General features: G+C 42.6%; 1 protein-coding gene across 5 annotated transcripts in view; it reads right to left on the bottom strand.

The window, feature by feature from the left end:
* agap1 (ArfGAP with GTPase domain, ankyrin repeat and PH domain 1) overlaps positions 1 to 19,453 on the bottom strand; it is a 112,609-nt gene that overhangs the window by 82,446 nt on the left and 10,710 nt on the right. Inside the window, exon 1 of one of the 5 annotated variants that reach the window (XM_061779803.1) lies at positions 16,961 to 18,975. The exons of 3 other annotated variants lie outside the window; for them this stretch is intronic. In XM_061779803.1, coding sequence (XP_061635787.1) covers positions 16,961 to 18,101 — 1,141 coding nt within the window. In that variant the 5' untranslated portion in view covers positions 18,102 to 18,975. Of the gene's footprint in view, positions 1 to 16,960; positions 18,976 to 19,453 lie in introns of those variants that run through there. One more of the 5 variants, XM_061779812.1, reaches the window with a different exon arrangement.

The raw sequence follows: 19,453 nt of genomic DNA, 5'->3' as shown, positions 1-19,453 counted from the left end.
AGTAATATGGAAAGAGTGCAGCAGAGTTGCCTGACCCGCAAAGTTACACAACTAATCTGTTCAACCATCTGAAAAAAAGGCAGAAAAATAGTCAAAATACTGGACAAAAATCTGCGATCCCCTGGCACAATTATTTCTCAAAAATGGCATTACCTACACTGTATCCAAAAAAAAAAAAACTGCAGTCAGGCCCGCTTGCAGTCGAACAGTCGAAGTCAAGCCAGCCACCACAATGATTGTTCATACGATGCATTACGGTAACAAGCCGCCAAGGCGCTGCGAGGGCTGGCGGCTACTGGAGGAGGATCTGACTGCAGTGAAAAACGCCAGGAGTAAATAGAAAATGAAATCACAACCGTCGAGTTCTTTGCAGTTTGCAATAATGACGGACCTACGATCAAGGAGCTATGCCTGTCCTTGACAATTCAACAGTATGGAGCCATTATTGTAGCAAAACCATTTACAAATGTGTATTTCAATCCACCAATATGTAAAAAATAATTAAAAAAAATAAAAAATAAAAAAAAATTTAAAAATGTAAATACAAATAAACAAAGCTGTATCTTTAACCAGTCACAATGCACAACTAGTCAGAAATGCGTAATTAGTCACAAATGTGTAACTACAGTCATAAACTAGAGTCACAAATATGTACCTGTAATCTGTAAAAATTGGATGTATTCTTACAGTTGAGTTATGCTTATACTCCTGCCGCTGATGACTCACAGACCCGTGAGGCGATTTGCGAATAGCGTGTGCCTCCTTTACTACACACACCACACCACCAGGGGGCACAAGCATCAATAATATTCGCCACTGCTCACTGGGCCCTTAAGACACGTCAATTGACAAGGTGTATTTTTTCAGTGTTTCGGAGACCAGGTACATGGCTGGATCTTCTATCGACCCATAGGCAAGTACCATTTAATTAACATTCTTTAAATTGGAATAAACGCAAGATGAAAAATGACGTTTTATCCCCGCTTATTCAAAACATTTTGAGGTTTAAAAAAAACATTTTTTCACTGCAATTATAATGGGCATCAATTATGCGCAGATTTTCGTTATTTGCGGTCCTGCCTGGTCCCTATCCCCCGTGAATGGCGGGGTTCCACTGTATATCGATATGGACCGATATTAAAACAATATTGTGATAAGATTTGTTTCCTGTATCAGCCAGCCCTATCTGTGCATTGTTGGAATGTCAGTGTTCAATAAATATGTTTATTTTGTAATTGATTTTTTCTTTGAAGCATTAATACTAATTTATCGAATTGCAATGCCTTTATTTCAGTGAGGTTAGTCAACATTCATGGCAATTAATGCAATTTTACTAATAACTGAGTGTTTCGGTTTGCGGCCTTGGTTTCCTTATCGGTTTTGGCCAAGAATTTTCATTTCGGTATGTCACTATTTTCCACCTCTTTGCAACCCTAGTGAAGCATCGGTGCATGTGTATTAAGTAGGCCAGTAGGCCACACCCCCAGACCTTCTCACTAATTCATTAGCTGCAATCTGTGAGAGCACCAGTGTACTAAAAGCCCTCCAGGTACGGTAGACGATCGGCCGGCTTGCACTTCCACTCATTTGAGCATTCTAGAATATATCTAGCACATGCATTGACCTACAAATATCCATCATTTATAGAGTGCTAAGATCATTCCATAAATCAAATGGCACACTAAACCCTCTCTATTCGTGGGGGATTAGGACCAAGTTCTGCCGTGAGCAAGTGATGCTGACCCTAAATTTTTGCTAAATGCCTCTAGTAATAGTTACAATTGTTATTAGTCAGGGCTTCCACAACATTTTAGTGAGTTACAAAACAAGCATAAAAATGCACCAATAGGTAAGGATACGTTGTACAGAAAGAAAAAAAAACGTGAACAAAGTAGATTAATTTGTGACTCCGTAACATGTCAGAAAACCGGCAAAAACGTTGGTAATTATTTTCTAAGTTAAAAGCAGATGTCTGCAAATTGGGATTAAACAAAAAGATAATCAGTTTGCTTTCATTAAAGACTACAAAAATCATATTTACTGGTAAGAGGCTTAACTCAGCGGATTTGGAGAATATTAAGTTAAGCAATGGCTCTTAACGATTAATCGATTATCGAAATAGTTGTGAAGTAATTTAATCATTGATTAGTTGTCAATTAATTGGTAAATTGTGATACCTTTAATGCTGGCATCTTGTATTCATCTTGAATAACAAGAAAAAAAAAATCATATTTGCTGATGTTGCTGCCACTGACTTTTCTGAATTAACATGAACTAAGTAATCGAGTTTAACACGGTCTGATTAATGTGTTTAGATGCATTTTAAAAGTCTAGTTTCAATCGATCGAAAAGTTGGATTTTCTTTAAATGAATAAAAACACAACAACTGTTGCCAAGTTTCCACACTTCCAGTCTTATCAGTCTGGACAGAATCCAGGAGAATCCAAACACACAGGAGGACATTGTAGAGGTTTCCACAGATGCCCGCCTGTGTGGAAGCTCGTTGCCAGGCAGGATGTTGATTCAGCTGTTTCCTGTTTTTAGGGCAAGTTGGATTGGTGTGTACTCATTTTAGCAACTTTGCAACATTAAAGAACACATTGTGCATTTTTTTCCCCCCCACTATTTTAAATTAACTCCCCAGTTTCATAACATGCCGATGACATGCTTGTGTCAAAAATGCCCTGAAGATCAAGAATGACATCACACTTTTCACACTCTCTAGCTTCACTAACCACATTTACATGCATTGTAAATTTGTAAGAATACCGAGAGTAACAATGAAGACCCTGATGTTCTGATTCCATGTCAGTGGATAACCCATAACGACAAATTCAATGAGACCAAACGAGTTCTGTGATTTTCTGCCAGACTATGTGGGGAATCCCAAAAAGGTTATTCCGAAACGCAGCAGCAGAAGATATAACAACACGCCTCAGACCCAAAAGACACGCCTCAACCAAATCTCTTCCGCATCCTTGCGATGGTCCTGCCACATCTGATATGCAGTCAGGTAACACCAAATTCTTACCATCGTCACATCAGCTCCTGGAGCAAAGGCACTTTATTTTGTATGTGTAGGCAATGGATGGCCATTGCCTAAACAGCTTCCCCTATTCAGGGTCACTGGGAAGCCGGAGCCTAGCTAAATAAGGTTCAAGTTTCAGTGAACAAAAAGAACTACTGTCGATAATTGATGTGTGCTTTTGTCCTTTTTAAACTTGCCTTGTGTGAGGCTTCTATAGTATTAGCAAGTGTGAAGGACAGCCGCATAGCACACGGCACTGCTGAGCTCAGCATAGGCCGAGCAAAATGAAGAGCGACGAGGAGAACTTTTCCGATTGTGTAAACATTATTCCAACGGAAAATATTGCGACACATCGTCTGCTCTATTTTGGAGCTTGTGAATGATCCAAGGCTGACTTGGAGCCAGTCAGTCACAAATAGTCAAGCCACACTATGAAGTCACGCAAGTATGACATAACTCCTTTAAACCCTGCATCTCTGCGTTTTTCCGGATGTACGTACTGTCACAAGTTTTAACGCAATGTTACACAGGATGGGCACATACGATTGCTACGCTCTCAGGGCGAGTTAAATAAAATAATGACTCTTGTGCAGTTACTGGCTTCTCCCAAATGATCAGTTAATTTTATGTTCCTTGGTATTATACAGTATTTGTTAGCCTTTGTTCAGAATGTTTAGTGTGCAAAAGCATGGTGACAACAAGCCTGGCCGGCTGCCGGCTAGCTCGCTGTCCCAATTCAAGTGGCCAGCCTCACAGATAAAAAACGGCTTGCTACTTGAAATCACCATGAAAGGAGGAAAAAACAAGATACCGTTGTGTAGATGTAGTTTGCTTTGCTTAAAGACGTGAGTAAAATGTCAATGATTGTGTCGTCCCGTAGTTTTGACCAAAAATTGAGTGGTCTCTAGTGAGGTAACATTAATAGTGATGCTAGCTACGCATTAGGCTCGTCGTCAGCAGACCAACCACAGTCTTGCAGCTCGTGGGCAGGCCTTATTTTTCATGATTTCAGAGGCACAAAAAAACAATGATATCGTTTATTGGGGTAGTTTTGGGGAAAATATATCATCTTTAAAAAAATTCCTATTGCGGCAGGCCTACTTATACATGATATAAGCTTTTAGTTTATTACTGTATTTGACTGCATTTCATTACTTCCATTGCAAAAAATACATTTGTACCCACTTAGTGACGGCTATTGCTGTTGTTCATTGCATACGGAGCCACAACACTCAAACAATGGACCTCTTTGCTCCACTTGGATATTAAGTGGTTTACCCTTTTGCTTTCGGGTGGATTTTTATTGCTCTCCAACTCCCCAATTCACGGATTGGTCTGCTAACGTAGGTCAATGCATGCTAATGCTAACGTGTGCTTATGCATGCCAACGCTCGGAGCAAACTGATTAGCACACCACTCAGAGCGAGTGTTTGCGAATAGTACTAAAAGATGCTTCTTGCATCTTGTTTCTCCGTGCGGAATTGGAGTTTGCACTCTGCAGCAGCTCCTCAGTTTGCCATTTGCTCCTCCTGCCGGCTAGTGCATAGTCGCACACGCGCACAGACGCGCGCACGTGCACACACACACACACACACACACACACACACACACACACACACACACACACACACACACAGAACCCTTCGTCCACACTTAAAGGCATTTCTCTAACTCGTATGCAAACAGGCAGTCGTTGGCTGACTGTCACCTTTAAGGAGTGCCGTCGGGTGTTTGTTTTTTCCCCAAATACCGGTATTATTACAAAAAAAATAAAAAAATAGTGCAACACTAATATCTATTGATTTCATGTAATTCTAATGATCAATACTATATCGGGATTGATATCATTATCAGGACATTTACCTAAATCGGGACATAATAGGTCCACTTTGCACGAGACTATGCAGAAGCTGGTACAGGATTATCATATCATATAATTATATATACAGTATTATGATAATGACATCACTGATATCATATATCAGTTGTATCATTTAATTCCATAACCCAATGAGAATCGATAAGAAATGGGGTTGACCAGCATTATTGAGGCGGCACGGTGATGACTGGTGAGCAAATCTGACTCACAATTCTGAGGACCCGGGTTCCAAACCGGCCTCCCCTGTGTAGAGTTTGCATGTTCTCGCTGTGCCTACGTGGGTTTTCTCCGGGTAGTCCGGTTTCCTCCCACATTTTAAAAACATGCATGGTTGGTTGATTGAAGACTACATTGCCCGTAGGGGAGAATGTGAGTGTAAATTGTTTGTTTGTCTATATGTGCCCTCCGATTGGCTGGCTACCAGTTCAGGGTGCACCACGTCTCTCACCCAGAGTCAGCTGGGATAGGCTCCAGCACGCCCGTGACCCTGGTGAGGATAAGCAGTAGGGAAAATGGATGGATGGCGCATTATCGATAATGCAATCGGGAAAAACAAAATTATCAATTCCCATCCCTACGCGTGGCAGCAGCACTCCAGGTTAGACATTGAAGTGCAATATGAGCTTGAGAGAGCTAAAGAATACAAACTTTTGGCATACATTGAAAAAAAGCCTTGCTAAGATTAGATGCAGAGCTAGAGAGCATTACGTGACAGTTACTTTGAAGTTTTAAGTCAAAGAAACATCTTGGAGACTCCTGTCCATTTTCTCATAAAAGCTGACAGATTTTTCTAGAACTCTAACAACGAATCGACAACTACTTTGATAACCAATGAATCGTTTAAAGACCTTGTTTAACTTAAAACTGTCCAAATCCTCTGAATTTCAGCCTCTCAACAGTAAATATTCTCAGATTTCATCCTCAATGAATGCAGACTGATTATTTTTGTGTTTAATCAAAAATAAGACTCGTGCAAATATCTGCTTTTACTTTGGAAACCAAAGATCAACAGTTTTGCATATTTTATGACGTTACGGACCAAACCAGTAACTGAATCATAATAAATTTATATTTGGGCATTTTCTGCACTGTCAATTTGAAATAATGCCCTGTATTCGAATTAAGGTAGGTAAATAAAAATCGTTAGTTGCAGCCCCAGTTTAGTGACCACAATCAAACACACGAGCAGAATTGCACACTAACCTAAGATAGAAAGCCTACTTGGGTTGTGCCTACTAAACTGAATTTAAGAGAATTATCTGATTAAAAGGCACTTGGGGAGGATTCATCAGGAACTTAAGAAACAGCTCACATGCATAAATACTTTGCAAATACTGGTTGACCTACATATCTGGACATTCAGCAGATCCATCCCCCACCAGCTTTGCATGCACACAGCTGGCACCATGCTCGCAACTTTCATTTCATGCTAAATCATATCAAGCCACCGTAACACCAGCTAGCTAGTAACTGGTTCATCATGCCGATGACACTCAAGTTGTGAAGGAATGGCATGTTATGGCATTTTGTCAATCTCAACTCTTGGCTTCTCAAGGTCGTGAGGAAGTCAGGGAGCGTGATCACATCTCTTGATGTATTTGAGCCTCACATACAGTGGGGCAAAAAAGTATTTAGTCAGCCACCAATTGTGCAAGCTCTCCCACTTAAAAAGATGAGAGAGGCCTGTAATTTTCATCATAGGTATACCACACCTATGAGAGACAAAATGAGGGGGGGAAAAAAAATCCAGAAAAATCAAATTTTAAAGACTTTATTACCAAATTATGGTGGAAAATAAATATTTGGTCAATAACAAAAGTTAATCTCAATACTTTGTTATATACCCTTTGTTGGCAATGACAGAGGTCAAATGTTTTCTGTAAGTCTTTATAAGGTTTTCACACACTGTTGCTGGTATTTTGGCCAATTCCTCCAAGCAGATCTCCTCTAGAGTAGTGATGTTTTGGGGCTGTCACTGGGCAACAGACTTTCAACTCCCTCTAAATATTTTCTATGTGGTTGAAATCTAGAGACTGGCTAGGCCACTCCAGGACCTTGAAATGCTTCTTACGAACCCACTCCTTAGTTGCCCGGGCGGTGTGTTTGAGATCATTGTCATGCTGAAAGACCCAGCGACATTTCATCTTCAATGCCCTTGCTAATGGAAGGAGGTTTTCATTGAAAATGTCACGATACATGGCCCCATTCATTCTTTCCTTTACACAGATCAGTCATCCTGGTTCCTTTGCAGAAAAACAGCCCCAAAGTATGATGTTTCCACCTCCACGCTTCGCAGTAGGCATTCTTTGAATGCAACTCAGCATTTTTTCTCCTCTAAACACGACAAGTTGAGTTTTTACCAAAAAGTTCTATTTTGATTTCATCTGACCATGTGAGATTCCCCCAATCCTCTTCTGGATACACCAAATGCTCTCTAGCAAATTTCAGACGGGCCTGGACATGTACTGGCTTAACCAGGGGGACAGATCTGGCACTGCAGGATTTGAGTCCCTGGCGGCGTAGTGTGTTACTGATGGTAGCCTTTATTACTTTGGTCCCAGCTCTCTGCAGGTCATTCACTAAGTCCCCCCCGTGTGGTTCTGAGATTTTTGCTCACCGTTCTTGTGATGATTTTGACCCCACTGGGTGAGATCTTGCGTGGAGCCCCAGATGGAGGGAGATTATCAGTGGTCTTGAATGTCTTCCATTTTCTAATAATTGCTCCCACAGTTGATCTCTTCACACCAAGCTGCTTACCTATTGCAGATTCAGTCTTTTCCCAGCCTGGTGCAGGTCTACAATTTTGTTTCTGGGTCAGCTCTTTGGTCTTGGCCACAGTGTAGTTTGGAGTGTGACTGTTTGAGGTTGTGGACAGGTGTTTTTTATACTGATGAGTTCAAACAGGTGCCATTAATACAGGTAACGAGTGGAGGACAGAGGAGCCTCTTAAAGAAGTTGTTACAGGTCTGTGAGAGCCAGAAATCTTGCTTGTTTGTAGGTGACCAAATATTAATTTTCCACCATAATTTGCTCATAAATTCTTTAAAAATCAGACAATGTGATATTCTGGATTTTTTTCCCTCATTTTGTCTCTCATAGGTGAGGTATACCTAGGATGAAAATTACAGGCCTCGCTCATCTTTTTAAGTGGGAGAACTTGCACAATTGGTGGCTGACTAAATACTTTTTTGGCCCACTGTATTCTATTCTGTTTTATTCTATTCTATTCTTTAGTCTGTTGTCTTAGACGTGTAACACATCAGAAGGGTCTACAATTTTGTTTCTGGTATCCTTTGACAGCTCTTTGGTCTTGGCCGTAGTGGAGTTTGGGTTGTGGACATGTGTCTTTTATACTGATGAGTTCAAACAGGTGCCATTAATACAGATAACAAGTGGAGGACAGAGGAGCCTCTTAAAGAAGAAGTTACAGGTCTGTGAGAGCCAGAAATATTTGTTTGTAGGTCACCAAATACTTATTTTCCACCGTAATTTGCTAATAAATTCTTTAAAAATCAGACAATGCCATTTTCTGGATTTTTTTTCCTCATTTTGTCTCTCAAAGGTGAGGTATACCTCTGATGAAATTACAGGCCTCTCTCATCTTTTTAAGTGGGAGAACTTGCACAATTGGTGGCTGATTTCCCCCCACTGTACAGTAAGAGCTTTAAGCAGCAGGGAGTAGATCACCGTGATGCGCTGTTGGCCCGATGGCATTGACTGCCACACGTCACAGTGCAGGAACAAGTGGGGTCGCAAAAACAAACACATTACAAAACATGACTGGCTGATCCAGACAGGAAGTGTGTTGATAAAGCAGCACTTGTAGTTTGAAGGTCAGTCAGTGTTGCAGGTGTCACTGGATGGATGAAGTGTGCTAATGATGATATGCACAGTGGTTCATGGGGGTTAGGGTCACACTAGCTAGATAAGATCTTAAAGTAAACTCCGATATAAATGACAAATACATTTAATTTTACAACTGTCACACTAGCTAGATAAGATCTTAAAGTATACTCCGATATAAATGACAAATACATTTAATTTTACAACTACTGACCTCTACTACTGAAATACAGTGGCATATATTCATACATTATTCCTATAAGTTAAAAAAACGATTATGTTTAGACCATAATTTGATACACTGTTGCCGCCATCTTTAGCGTGCGCAAAGAATTCTGGGAATGATTACGTAGAATGGCTGTTGTAAAATTGTTACGTTGCTGCTCTCTGCAGAGCTACACTAGCCACTTGCAAACAACTTTTATCGTCAGTGAAAAGAGTTAAAAAGGCCATACTGCGCCGCTTTGGGATGCAATTTCCAATCAGGACGGAATGCAAAACAGGAGGTAAGCATTCATAGCTTTCCCAAAAAGATCAAGTTGAGGAAACGGTGGGAGGATGTGGCCGGAAGAGTTGAGCTGCCGAAAGATCTGCGGTTGTTCGAAGCCTTTGATTGCCCCCAGCTCATGACAGAGCTCACCGGTGTGTCTGGGTATAAAAGACGCCTTAAATCCAATGCAGTGCCGACTATCTTTCCTCACAAGTGACAAACGAAAGCCGGGCAAAAACATGGGAAAGACAGGAGGCGCTGGCCGCTTACCTTGATCAGCTCACTTTAACAGCAGCAGCTGTTGTAAACAAACCATCGCCACCGGACACTGAGTTAGCAGTGAAAAACAGTAAAATAGGTATGCATGTAACTTTACTCTCAGTTATCAGTGAATACATTTATAACATCGGGCAAAACGAACTAGTCCCATGAGCAGCGCAGAAATGAAACGGAGCTCTTTACAACAGATAGATACTCTCTTTTCAGTTGGCATTGGCAAGCAGTAGCTACAAATACACCACTGAAAATGACCAACTCAAGTTTCTTCACACCTGTCATCTTCATCCTCATTTCTTGTGTCTTCCTCACCCTCCTCATTTTCCTGATCACAAGCTGGCCTGAACTGAAAGGGTTGAACAGCGTTCATCGCTGCCAGGGGGTGCTACTGTGGCTACTGCCAAAAATTCCAGGCGTCAGGCACATCCCCATTTTACGTCACTACCCGGAATGCACTGCGACGAAAAAACAATGGCGGCCTATGTTGAAATTATGATTTATAAAAATATATAAATCTGGAAATGATTATCGAAAGTTGTATCTTATTCTTTTGTTACTCAAGTCGAAAGAGATCATATATACCAAACGTCTTTGCAATCGAAGTTTAAGATTTAATATCACATAGAAAAATATGCCCATTTCCTGCTTCTATGCCAAGAGTGTCCTAATCTTTTCCTCCAAGGGCTACAAACTGAAAAATTGAAGGATAAAAGGGCCACTTTGAAAATCTTCGCCTTTAATTTATTAAACACACTTAAACCAATCCAGCAAGCAAGTAGGTATTTTATAGCTATTTTACATATTTGCTACATCACACTTTTCTGTTAAAGGTGATAAGGCCAATAGTTTAGTATTTTAGGGTGGCCCATGGCCCTGTATAAGCGCTATATAAAACAAATTTACTGGGGGGCACAAATGGCCCCAGTGCCATAGTTGGAGAAAACGGTTCCACGCCATCTAAACCACATTGACTCACCGCAAGCGCCAATTTAAGTCTGAAGAGGAAGTGGTGGTGAGGAGGAGGGTGAAGAACACAGATGCACACCCACACACTATGAGCCCCACACAACCTCTGTCAGCCACTGGATAAACCTAGCAGATGGCTAATCATAAGTCAAGTAGGGAAGAGCTATTGCTGTGCCACAATACATTCACACACACAAAAACCCATGCTCATACCTGTAGTCAAGCAAATCGAACGAAGCGACTGAACGCAACTGCCTAAGTGAACTAATGATAGTTGCCAACTGACCCTCGCACCCCTGGTGACTTGCTGCTGGTTCTTATCGGGAAGCAACGTTTTGAGGCGTCACATAGTATTTTATTGAACCACAAACAACATGATGCGATTGTCATGGAATAAGTCTATTGCCCTGGCCACTGCAACTATATGAAAAAAAATCACAAAGGGGAAATTGGCAAGAATAAAAGATAGTGTGAATATGTGGCGAATTAATTCATTCATTGACTGCACTCATGCATTACGGTGACAGAAACTCTCCACACTTTGCTTTTCTGCCACAGGTACATATGAAATTGTAAATACAATTTATTATTATTGTAAAACAACATATACACTAGACTTTACACCAATCTGATCGGCTTGATCGGTATCGGACGATAATTAGCATTTTATGCCGATCGGCTTTAATGTCATAATTCACAGGTCCGCAAAAGACATTTACTCCGCGTCGCCGTCATACACAGTATATTTGAATCCAAAAGCTATGTTAATTTTAGCCTTCTCGCATGTCTTTTGACATCATTTACGATCACTGGGCTTTGTCAAACCAAACGCGACCGGATACACTCGTTACTACGGCCACGACAACAACAATGAATCGTGAATGTATTGTGTTGGTCAAAAAAGAACAAAATGGGGGAAAACGTGTGGTGGTGGTCACCAGTGCTCGGGAGAAGATGTTCATTCAAGGATTGCTTGAAGTATGGTCACGTACTTTTAATACAATACGACTCACACACAGCCAACAAAATGTTATGTTGCCTAGCAAGCTCGTGCTAGCACTAACGGTTATACGTAAACATGTCGGCGTTATGTTGAATCATACTCTAAAATTTCGGCGTGTGTGAAGTAATTGAATTACAGTAAAGTAATTGAATTACAGTAGGTTAGCACCCATTATTTCTGTCAAGATGTAATGTTGGTTTGACCTGACTGATTAGAATAAGTGACCTGACTGGAGAATATTTTTGAAGATACTCAGTATACAAGTATATACAGTAAATGAACAAGTCATTTAAATAGACACACTGCTCCATCTTGTGATCGGATCGGTTATCGTTTTTTTTTTTTTTAAACTTGCTGATCGGCCCCAAAAATCATGATCGTGTAAAACCTAATATACAGTATACTGTGTATACTGTATTGTACATCTCGCTTGGGCCCCAGAAATGGTATGTTTCTTGTGAAAGATTATGTCATACAACATGGCATTTCGGATTGGCCGTTAATCTGCTCTGTTGCGACGCCGTTCGCCTGTTTCAAATTTGAAATTACAATATAACTAGCTGCCGACAGTCAGCCACTCATGAAATCTAGAACCCCGCACACCAATTGACAGTTCAGTTGCGTTTGGGCCTTGAATATGCAGGAGAAGATGGCAGAGAAATGGAGAAGGGGAGCATCCGTCCATATTCCTGATCTGATTTGTGCGCCTCGCATTACTGCTGCATGACTGTGGATGTAGGTCACACACACAGACTGGCTAACTACACGCTCACATACACACTACTTCACAGTGTAAAGCCTATACTGTATTAACTCTGACCTCTAAGACACATGCTGGCACACCAGTGGGGTCAGTACAGAGCTCCCAACCTTCCAAATATTTTACCACTAAAATATTTTGATACAGAATATAGGCCCTTTCGAGTCCTTTCATACAGTGGACAAAGCCCCAGACTTGCCATTTACTGTCAGGATTCATCGCGTCTGTTGGGAAGATTTTGCAGCCGGGGGTTGACAAAGCTGCACACGCCAGCAGAGTGACACTCAAGTGTCACATTCTCTAAACGTATTGTTTTTTTCTGGTTTAGATGTCAAATTGGTGGCTGTATTTATCAAAGGCTTAAAGGCAGTTGGATCAAGTGACCCACTGTGGGTGGAGCAGGAGGTGACCTATCCAATCTTGCAGCATCTTCTCAAAGTTGCACTGTCAGGAGTCAATAAGGCTACGTTCACACTGCAGGTCATGATGCCCAATTCAATTTTTTTGTTAAATCTGATCTTTTTATGCAGTTGTTCTCATTAAAAAAACAAAAACAAATGCAACTTTCTACTGTGAACGGAATGTGTTCGTGAAGTGACACACGTGCAATCCCACAACACAGGACGTCACATTGCGCATGCGTATAAACGGAAAAAAATATGCTCCCTCGTGGAGGTCTCAGTCCTGACGCATTTGTAACAGTTGGATTTTGTGCAACCGGGGCCATCATTTTTCTTACATCATTGCTTTTGTCACGTGTCTGGTTTGTCAGAGAGACACGTTTGTCGTCTTTTGATGACGTATAGGTAGGATGAGTGCGACCTGCGCATCCAGATTGCACTCACATCAGATACATATCCGATTTATATCCTCATACGGAAGAGGCCTCAGTCGCATATTTAAAAACCAAAATCGGAATTGTATTGTATATATTGACATGAACAAAAAAAATCATACATGTCCCATTTGGAAAAGAAATAGGAATTGACATGCAGTGTGAACATAGCTTTAGAAGGTGAATCGTCACAATCACAATTTAGGGGGACATCCACATTAAATCTCACCAGTGTGAAAAGGGCAAAACAAACACTCCTTAGGAATGCTAAACATCTGACACAACTCCAGCATCATCGTCGCACCTGAACAAGTCAATCAGCACTGCACATGCAGCAAACAGCATCACCGTACGCAGCACGTGAGCATGTCGCACCACATATGAAGTCAATCACTGCAATCAGCACTAACCACAGTTACAGAAAAGTGGGAGGGGGCTGATTGTATAATTTTTCTGATGCTTGAAATTAGGAAATACAATAAAATGTTAAATCTGGGCTTGATGGTCAAGATCCAACTTTTTTTTTTTTTCTTTTTAAATAACTTACTCTTTCTTAAAATTAAATACACACTCAAGTTTGAAGAGCCTGTTTTTCCAGCTGCATGGTAATAACTATACTATAGTCTCAACCTGCATTTCTTTCTCAAATGGCTGGGCGTACAGGTTGACCCGCTCTCTCTCTCTCTCTCTCTCTCTTTTTTTTTTTTAGCAGCACAATTCAGAAGTTAGGGCGCATATGCGACCAAATTAGTTGCGCTCTAGAGCGCTGTCTTCCCCTAAAAAAAATTAAATAAATCATATGCTGGATTTCCAGCCCCACGCCAGAATATTTTAAAATGGATCTTGTCAATTTGTGGTTTTAAGTTGGACAACTGGTTAGCACATGCACCTCACAGTTCTGAGGACAGCGGGTTCAAATCCGGCCTCGCCTGTGTGGAGTTTGCATGTTCGCCCCGTGTGCCGCTGTGGGTTTTCTCCGGGTACTCCAGTTTCCTCCCACATCCCAAAAACATTCATGGTAGGTTAATTGAAGACTCCAAACTGCCCGTAGGTGTGAATGTGAGTGTGAATGGTTGTTTGTTTATATGTGCCCTGCAATTGGCTGGCGACCAGTTCAGGGTGTACCCTGCCTTTTCACCCAAAGATAGCTGGGATAAAACATGGGAATTGTGTCACTCAACAGCATATGCAAATCAACAACATATGCAGAGCTGCTTCCTACCTCTCTCCGTGTTTTCTGATCACCATTTGAGAGACAGAGGGCTTCTTCCTATTATGGTTTTTGCTCAGGAACTTTTCTTTCCTTTTCTATCCGAGCGAGACGACCCCAAAGTACTTGGGAGGAAAGTTTGTTCGAATTCTAAAAATGCTTAGGATAGGGGCCTTAATCCAGTCACTCAACATTTTTAGGGTGCGGGACACCCCACAAAACATTCATTGACCCTGAGGACCCCCTGACTTCAACACTGCAAATGGGGGAGAGACACATTATTAAAATGCAATGAATTATACTTGTGAAACAGATGGAATTAGAGAGAGAAAAAAGTCCCGTACACTCTGTAGTTTAGGTTGCTAAAGGTCTTAGTAACATTTAAGTAAAATCATCCTCTGTCTCTCTAAATGTCATGGGATCTTTTAACAAAGGTATTTTATTTTCACGGACACCTTGCAAGTACACCACGGATCCCTGGTTGAGAAACACTGCCTTAATGCAACCTTTCAGCCACCTTTAGCAAAGGGTACCAACCTGTGCACAAGGAGATTGGTTACCTACAGTGGGTACGCAAAGTATTCAAACCCACTGAAATTTTTCACTCTTTGTTATATTGCAGCCATTTGCTAAAATCATTTAGGTTAATATTTTTGCAGATTTATTAAAAAAGAAAAACTGAAATATCACACAGCCATAAGTATTCAGACCCTTTGCTCAGTATTTAGTAGAAGCATCCTTTTGAGCTAACACAGCCCTGAGTCTTTTTGGGAACGATGCACCTGGATTTCGGGATCCTCTGCCAATCCTCCTTGCAGATCCTCAGGTTGGATGGTGGACATTGGTGGACAGCCATTTTCAGGTCTCTCCAGAGATGCTGAATTAGGTTTAAGTCAGGGCTCTGGCTGGGCCATTAAAGAACAGTCACTGAGTTTTCTGAAGCCACTCCTTTGTTATTTTAGCTGTGTGCTTAGGGTCATTGTCTTGTTGGAAGGTGAACCTTCGGCCCAGTCTAAGGTTCTGAGCACTCTGGAGAAGGTTTTCGTCCAGGATATCCCTGTATTTGGGTGCATTCATCTTTCCTTCAATTGCAACCAGTCGTCCTATCCCTGCAGCTGAAAAACACAACCACAGCATGATGCTGCCACTACCTTGCTTCACTGTTGGGACTGTATTGGACAGGTGATGAGCAGTGCCTGGTTTTCTCCACACATACCGCTTAGAATTAAGGCCAAAAAGTTCCATCTTGATACTCTGGTCAGACCAGAGTATCTTATTTCTCACCATCTTGGACTTCTTTGGGTGTTTTTTTTTTTTTAGCAAACTCTATGTGGGCTTTCTTGTGTCTTGCACTGAGGAGAGGCTTTCGTCGGGCCACTCTGCCATAAAGCCCCGACTGGTGGAGGGCTGCAGTGATGGTTGACTTTCTAGAACATTCTCCCATCTCCGGACTGCATCTCTGGAGCTCAGCCACAGTTATCTTTGGGTTCTTCCTTACCTCTCTCACCAAGGCTCTTCTCCACTGATTGCTCAGTTTGGCCAGACGGCCAGCTCTTGGAAGGGTTCTGGTTGTCCCAAATGTCTTCCATTTAAGGATTATGGAGGCCACTGTGCTCTTAGGAAGCTTAAGTGCAGCAGAAATTGTTTTTAACCTTGGCCAGATCTGTGCCTTGCTGCAATTCTGTCTCTGAGCTCTTCAGGCAGTTCCTTTGACCTCATGATTCTCATTTGCTCTGACATGCAGTGTGAGCTGTAAGGTCTTAAATAGACAGGTGTGTGGCTTTCCTAATCAAGTCCAATCAGTATAATCAAACACAGCTGGACTCCAATGAAGGTGTAGAACAGTCTCAAGGATGATGAGAAAGAAATGGACAGCACCCGAGTTAAATATGAGTGTCACAGCAAAGGGTCTAAATACTTATAGCTGTGTGATATTTCAGTTTTTCTTTTTTAATACAATTCCGTTTTTTCAATATGGGGTGCTGTGTGTACATTCATGAGGAAAAACAATGAAAAATGATTTTAGAGTGAACAATTTAAGGGGGTCTGAATACTTTCCGTACCCACTGTATAATTCTTTACGACAGCAATATTGAAAGCAACAGGTTAAAAGTTTACTGCAGTATCACGCTAGGGGACTTATGTCAGCAATACTAGCTGCCGCATGATGACAGTGAGGAAAAGTAGAGTCCAAGTCATTTTAAACAGTGCTGTCTTTTACTATGTTCAAAAGGAAACACCTTGTCATCTCACCTTGAACCGATGACCATTTCCACAAGGGTTAAGGAAAGGTGGTGTAAAATGTTGGGAGATTTAACTTTCCAAAGAGGCCCAAACACTGCTTAAAATACACAACTCCCTGGAGGGATCTTCCTCTTTCCCTCTAACCTCATCTTTTTCCACACTACTATTTCAAATTATTTAAACTTCTACCTGTAAAATACTTTTTATCTTCGTGTAGTCACCTCACCTACAGAGACAGTCATCTTAAACCTGAGCCATCTTTTGTTTGCACCTGGGACATGAACTACATGTAGCTCCAAGTAATGAAAGACAAACAGCAGACGCTTCAACCAAACATCACCCTGCTGTTCTAAACAAACACACATTAACCCTCCAAATACATGCACACACCGGCACACAGACACACACACAGAGATGCTTGTTTACCGCCTGTGCTTCCATTCACACTCTCTGTGCTGGATTGCAAAGGAGTGGTCCTGTGGCGGAGGGAGTGGATTGTGCTGGAGCTTCCCACCGGTGTCGAGGTGCCGGTCTCATCCCTGCGGGAGAAGATGCCACTGAAGAAGCGTACCAGCCTCCTCTCACTCAAACGTCCTCCTCCTCCTCTCCGAAGCGGGAGCGCCACACCGTCCTTGTGTGCAGCCAGAATCTGCAGGTCGCTATTGTCCAGCGTGCGATTCTTGTCGGTGTTTGCCCTTTCCCAGCGGCTTAGCTCAAATACGGGGTCCGCCTTGTTCAGGATGGCACCGACCTCAAGCGTCCGGCTTTTCTCTATCGTACCAAGGCGAGGGTGGCCGGTGGGGCTCTGAAGCACGGAATCAACTTGGGTGACCTTCTGGCCTCCGGACACCAGGTCGCGGCCTACGGGAGCTGAGCTGCTGTCGTGTTTGTCCTTCAGTAGCGCTTGCAAACGTAGCCGCTCGCTGCCTGTCCGGTGCCTAAAACTGAAGCTACGGCACAGCAGGCCAGTGGGCTCCTGCTGAGGTGGCATTTCCAGTAAGCGTGCAAGTGACGTCCCATTTGAGGGTGCCGTCCCGTTTAAGGGTGGGATTGTCCCACTGTGGTCTAACGACTCAGGGCTCTTCTCTAAACTCTTTGACTTGAAGAGTCTCTTCATTTTCATTACACCGCTGCTCACCATATTCCCAGCAGAGTCTGTTCTGGTACAAATGCTTTTCTTGAGTTGGTGAGAAGGTGGCGATTCTTGTGAACTCATAAATGTGGTGGCTTTCTTCTTTGTCATTAGGACCTGCTGCTTGCGGGCCAGTTTAAGCCTCCCCAATTCCAGCTGGCCTGTGCTATACGTCCTGAAGTTCCTCATGTGGCTTTGTGATGACAAATCATCTGATTCATCCTCCACTTCTGGCACTTGTTCCAGCAGACCACTGCGCTGGGCCTCCAGCGAGAATTGCTGCCTGAAGGACCCCACTTTGGGCATTTGCAATGTGCCACCTCTATCCTCCAATGTCTCCTTCTTCACTAGTGTGAGGGAGATGCGGTACACCGTTTTCCTCTGAGCCGTCCCTCTCTCCATCCCTTCAGAACAGTTCCCATCCAGAAGGAACATGGCTGAAATCCCAAATCCTTCCTCAGAAACTCAGCACATCTTCTAGAAAAGTCTCCCTAAAGGTCCTGTGTGTGTGTGGGCTCCATACAGACAGCAGATGTCTCACATGGTTGAACCAACTATGTCTACATTTCTCAACATGTTAAACTAGTTGAACAGCACCAGTGATGAACACTATAGGACAATGAGTGACTTTCCGTCATCCACAGGCGCAAAAAGCTGACAGGAAATACATTCCTGTCATCCCCACAGAATTGAGCTGGCCGCGCAAACACCTCCCCCCCCCCCCAAAAAAAAAGGGGGAAAAAGAGCGCACAGGTGTCCTCGCCAACAGGAGCTTGCAGCTCTTCCTTCCGTCGTTGAGTGTCCCGCTGTCAATGCCGCGCGATTCCAAACCTGGAAGCTTAATATTATTCACCGTGTGTCGTACGGTGCTAACGCGTCGTGTCCCATCATGCGCGTGCACCCGCACGCGCTGCGCCGCCACACAAGCGCCTTTCACCTCTACTCCTCCGTCATTCTCATTTAAATGAGCTTCATTTCAAGGAGTGGGCCAACACGGCAACCGCTTGCAAACAATTCAGATGCCGCCTCCATCGCGCTCTCAGCTGAGCCCGCACGCACGCACGCAGCACACGCACACGCACACACAGTGAGCACGCAGCGGCACAGATAAAACATGGGCTGGATATCACAATCAGTTTTGCTAATCTATCCGTATTTAGGGACTTTCCCTACCCTTATAGCGACTGCTTTTCGCGCAAATCGAACGACTTTTGACTCACTCCCCGAAAATTAACTCGTATTTGTCCTATAGCTGACCACACACAAGTGACAACAACGCAACCTTTCCGTGTAACAATTTCCCATTGTTGATTAAAAAACAAAAAAACACAGCCTATTCATCCTTTCATATGACTGATTGCCGCGTGTGTTACTATTTCCTTTTGAATCATTTTCTCCAAGCTGAATCTGGCCGAGTTGTTCTCTGTAAAACATCTGCATGAAATCCATCTCGGGTTTTAGTTTGTGCTCGTTAATCCTGTTGTCAGTCAAGTTTGTCAGTAACGCCCCAGAAGCCATGCAACCCAGAGAGTCAGTCATTCACACTGAGCACACAAGCAAAAGCTTACTGAAGCAAAACCTCTACTTCTGTCTCACCACAAACATTTTCTGCCTGGTGTGAAGATGCTGAGTGTACTGTTGAATGCATAGTTCTGACAAAGAGGAGGTGGGGGAGAGGGAGGAGTTTTTGAGCTAGCTATCCAGCCATCCATCCATCCATCCATCCAGGGCACATATAAACAAACAATCATTCGGATTCAAACCTACGGGCAATTGAGAGTCTTCAA

Source organism: Phyllopteryx taeniolatus, chromosome 1 (assembly GCF_024500385.1).
Source record: "Phyllopteryx taeniolatus isolate TA_2022b chromosome 1, UOR_Ptae_1.2, whole genome shotgun sequence".
NCBI lineage: Eukaryota > Metazoa > Chordata > Actinopteri > Syngnathiformes > Syngnathidae > Phyllopteryx > Phyllopteryx taeniolatus.
This window is presented reverse-complemented; position numbering and strand designations above follow the sequence as displayed.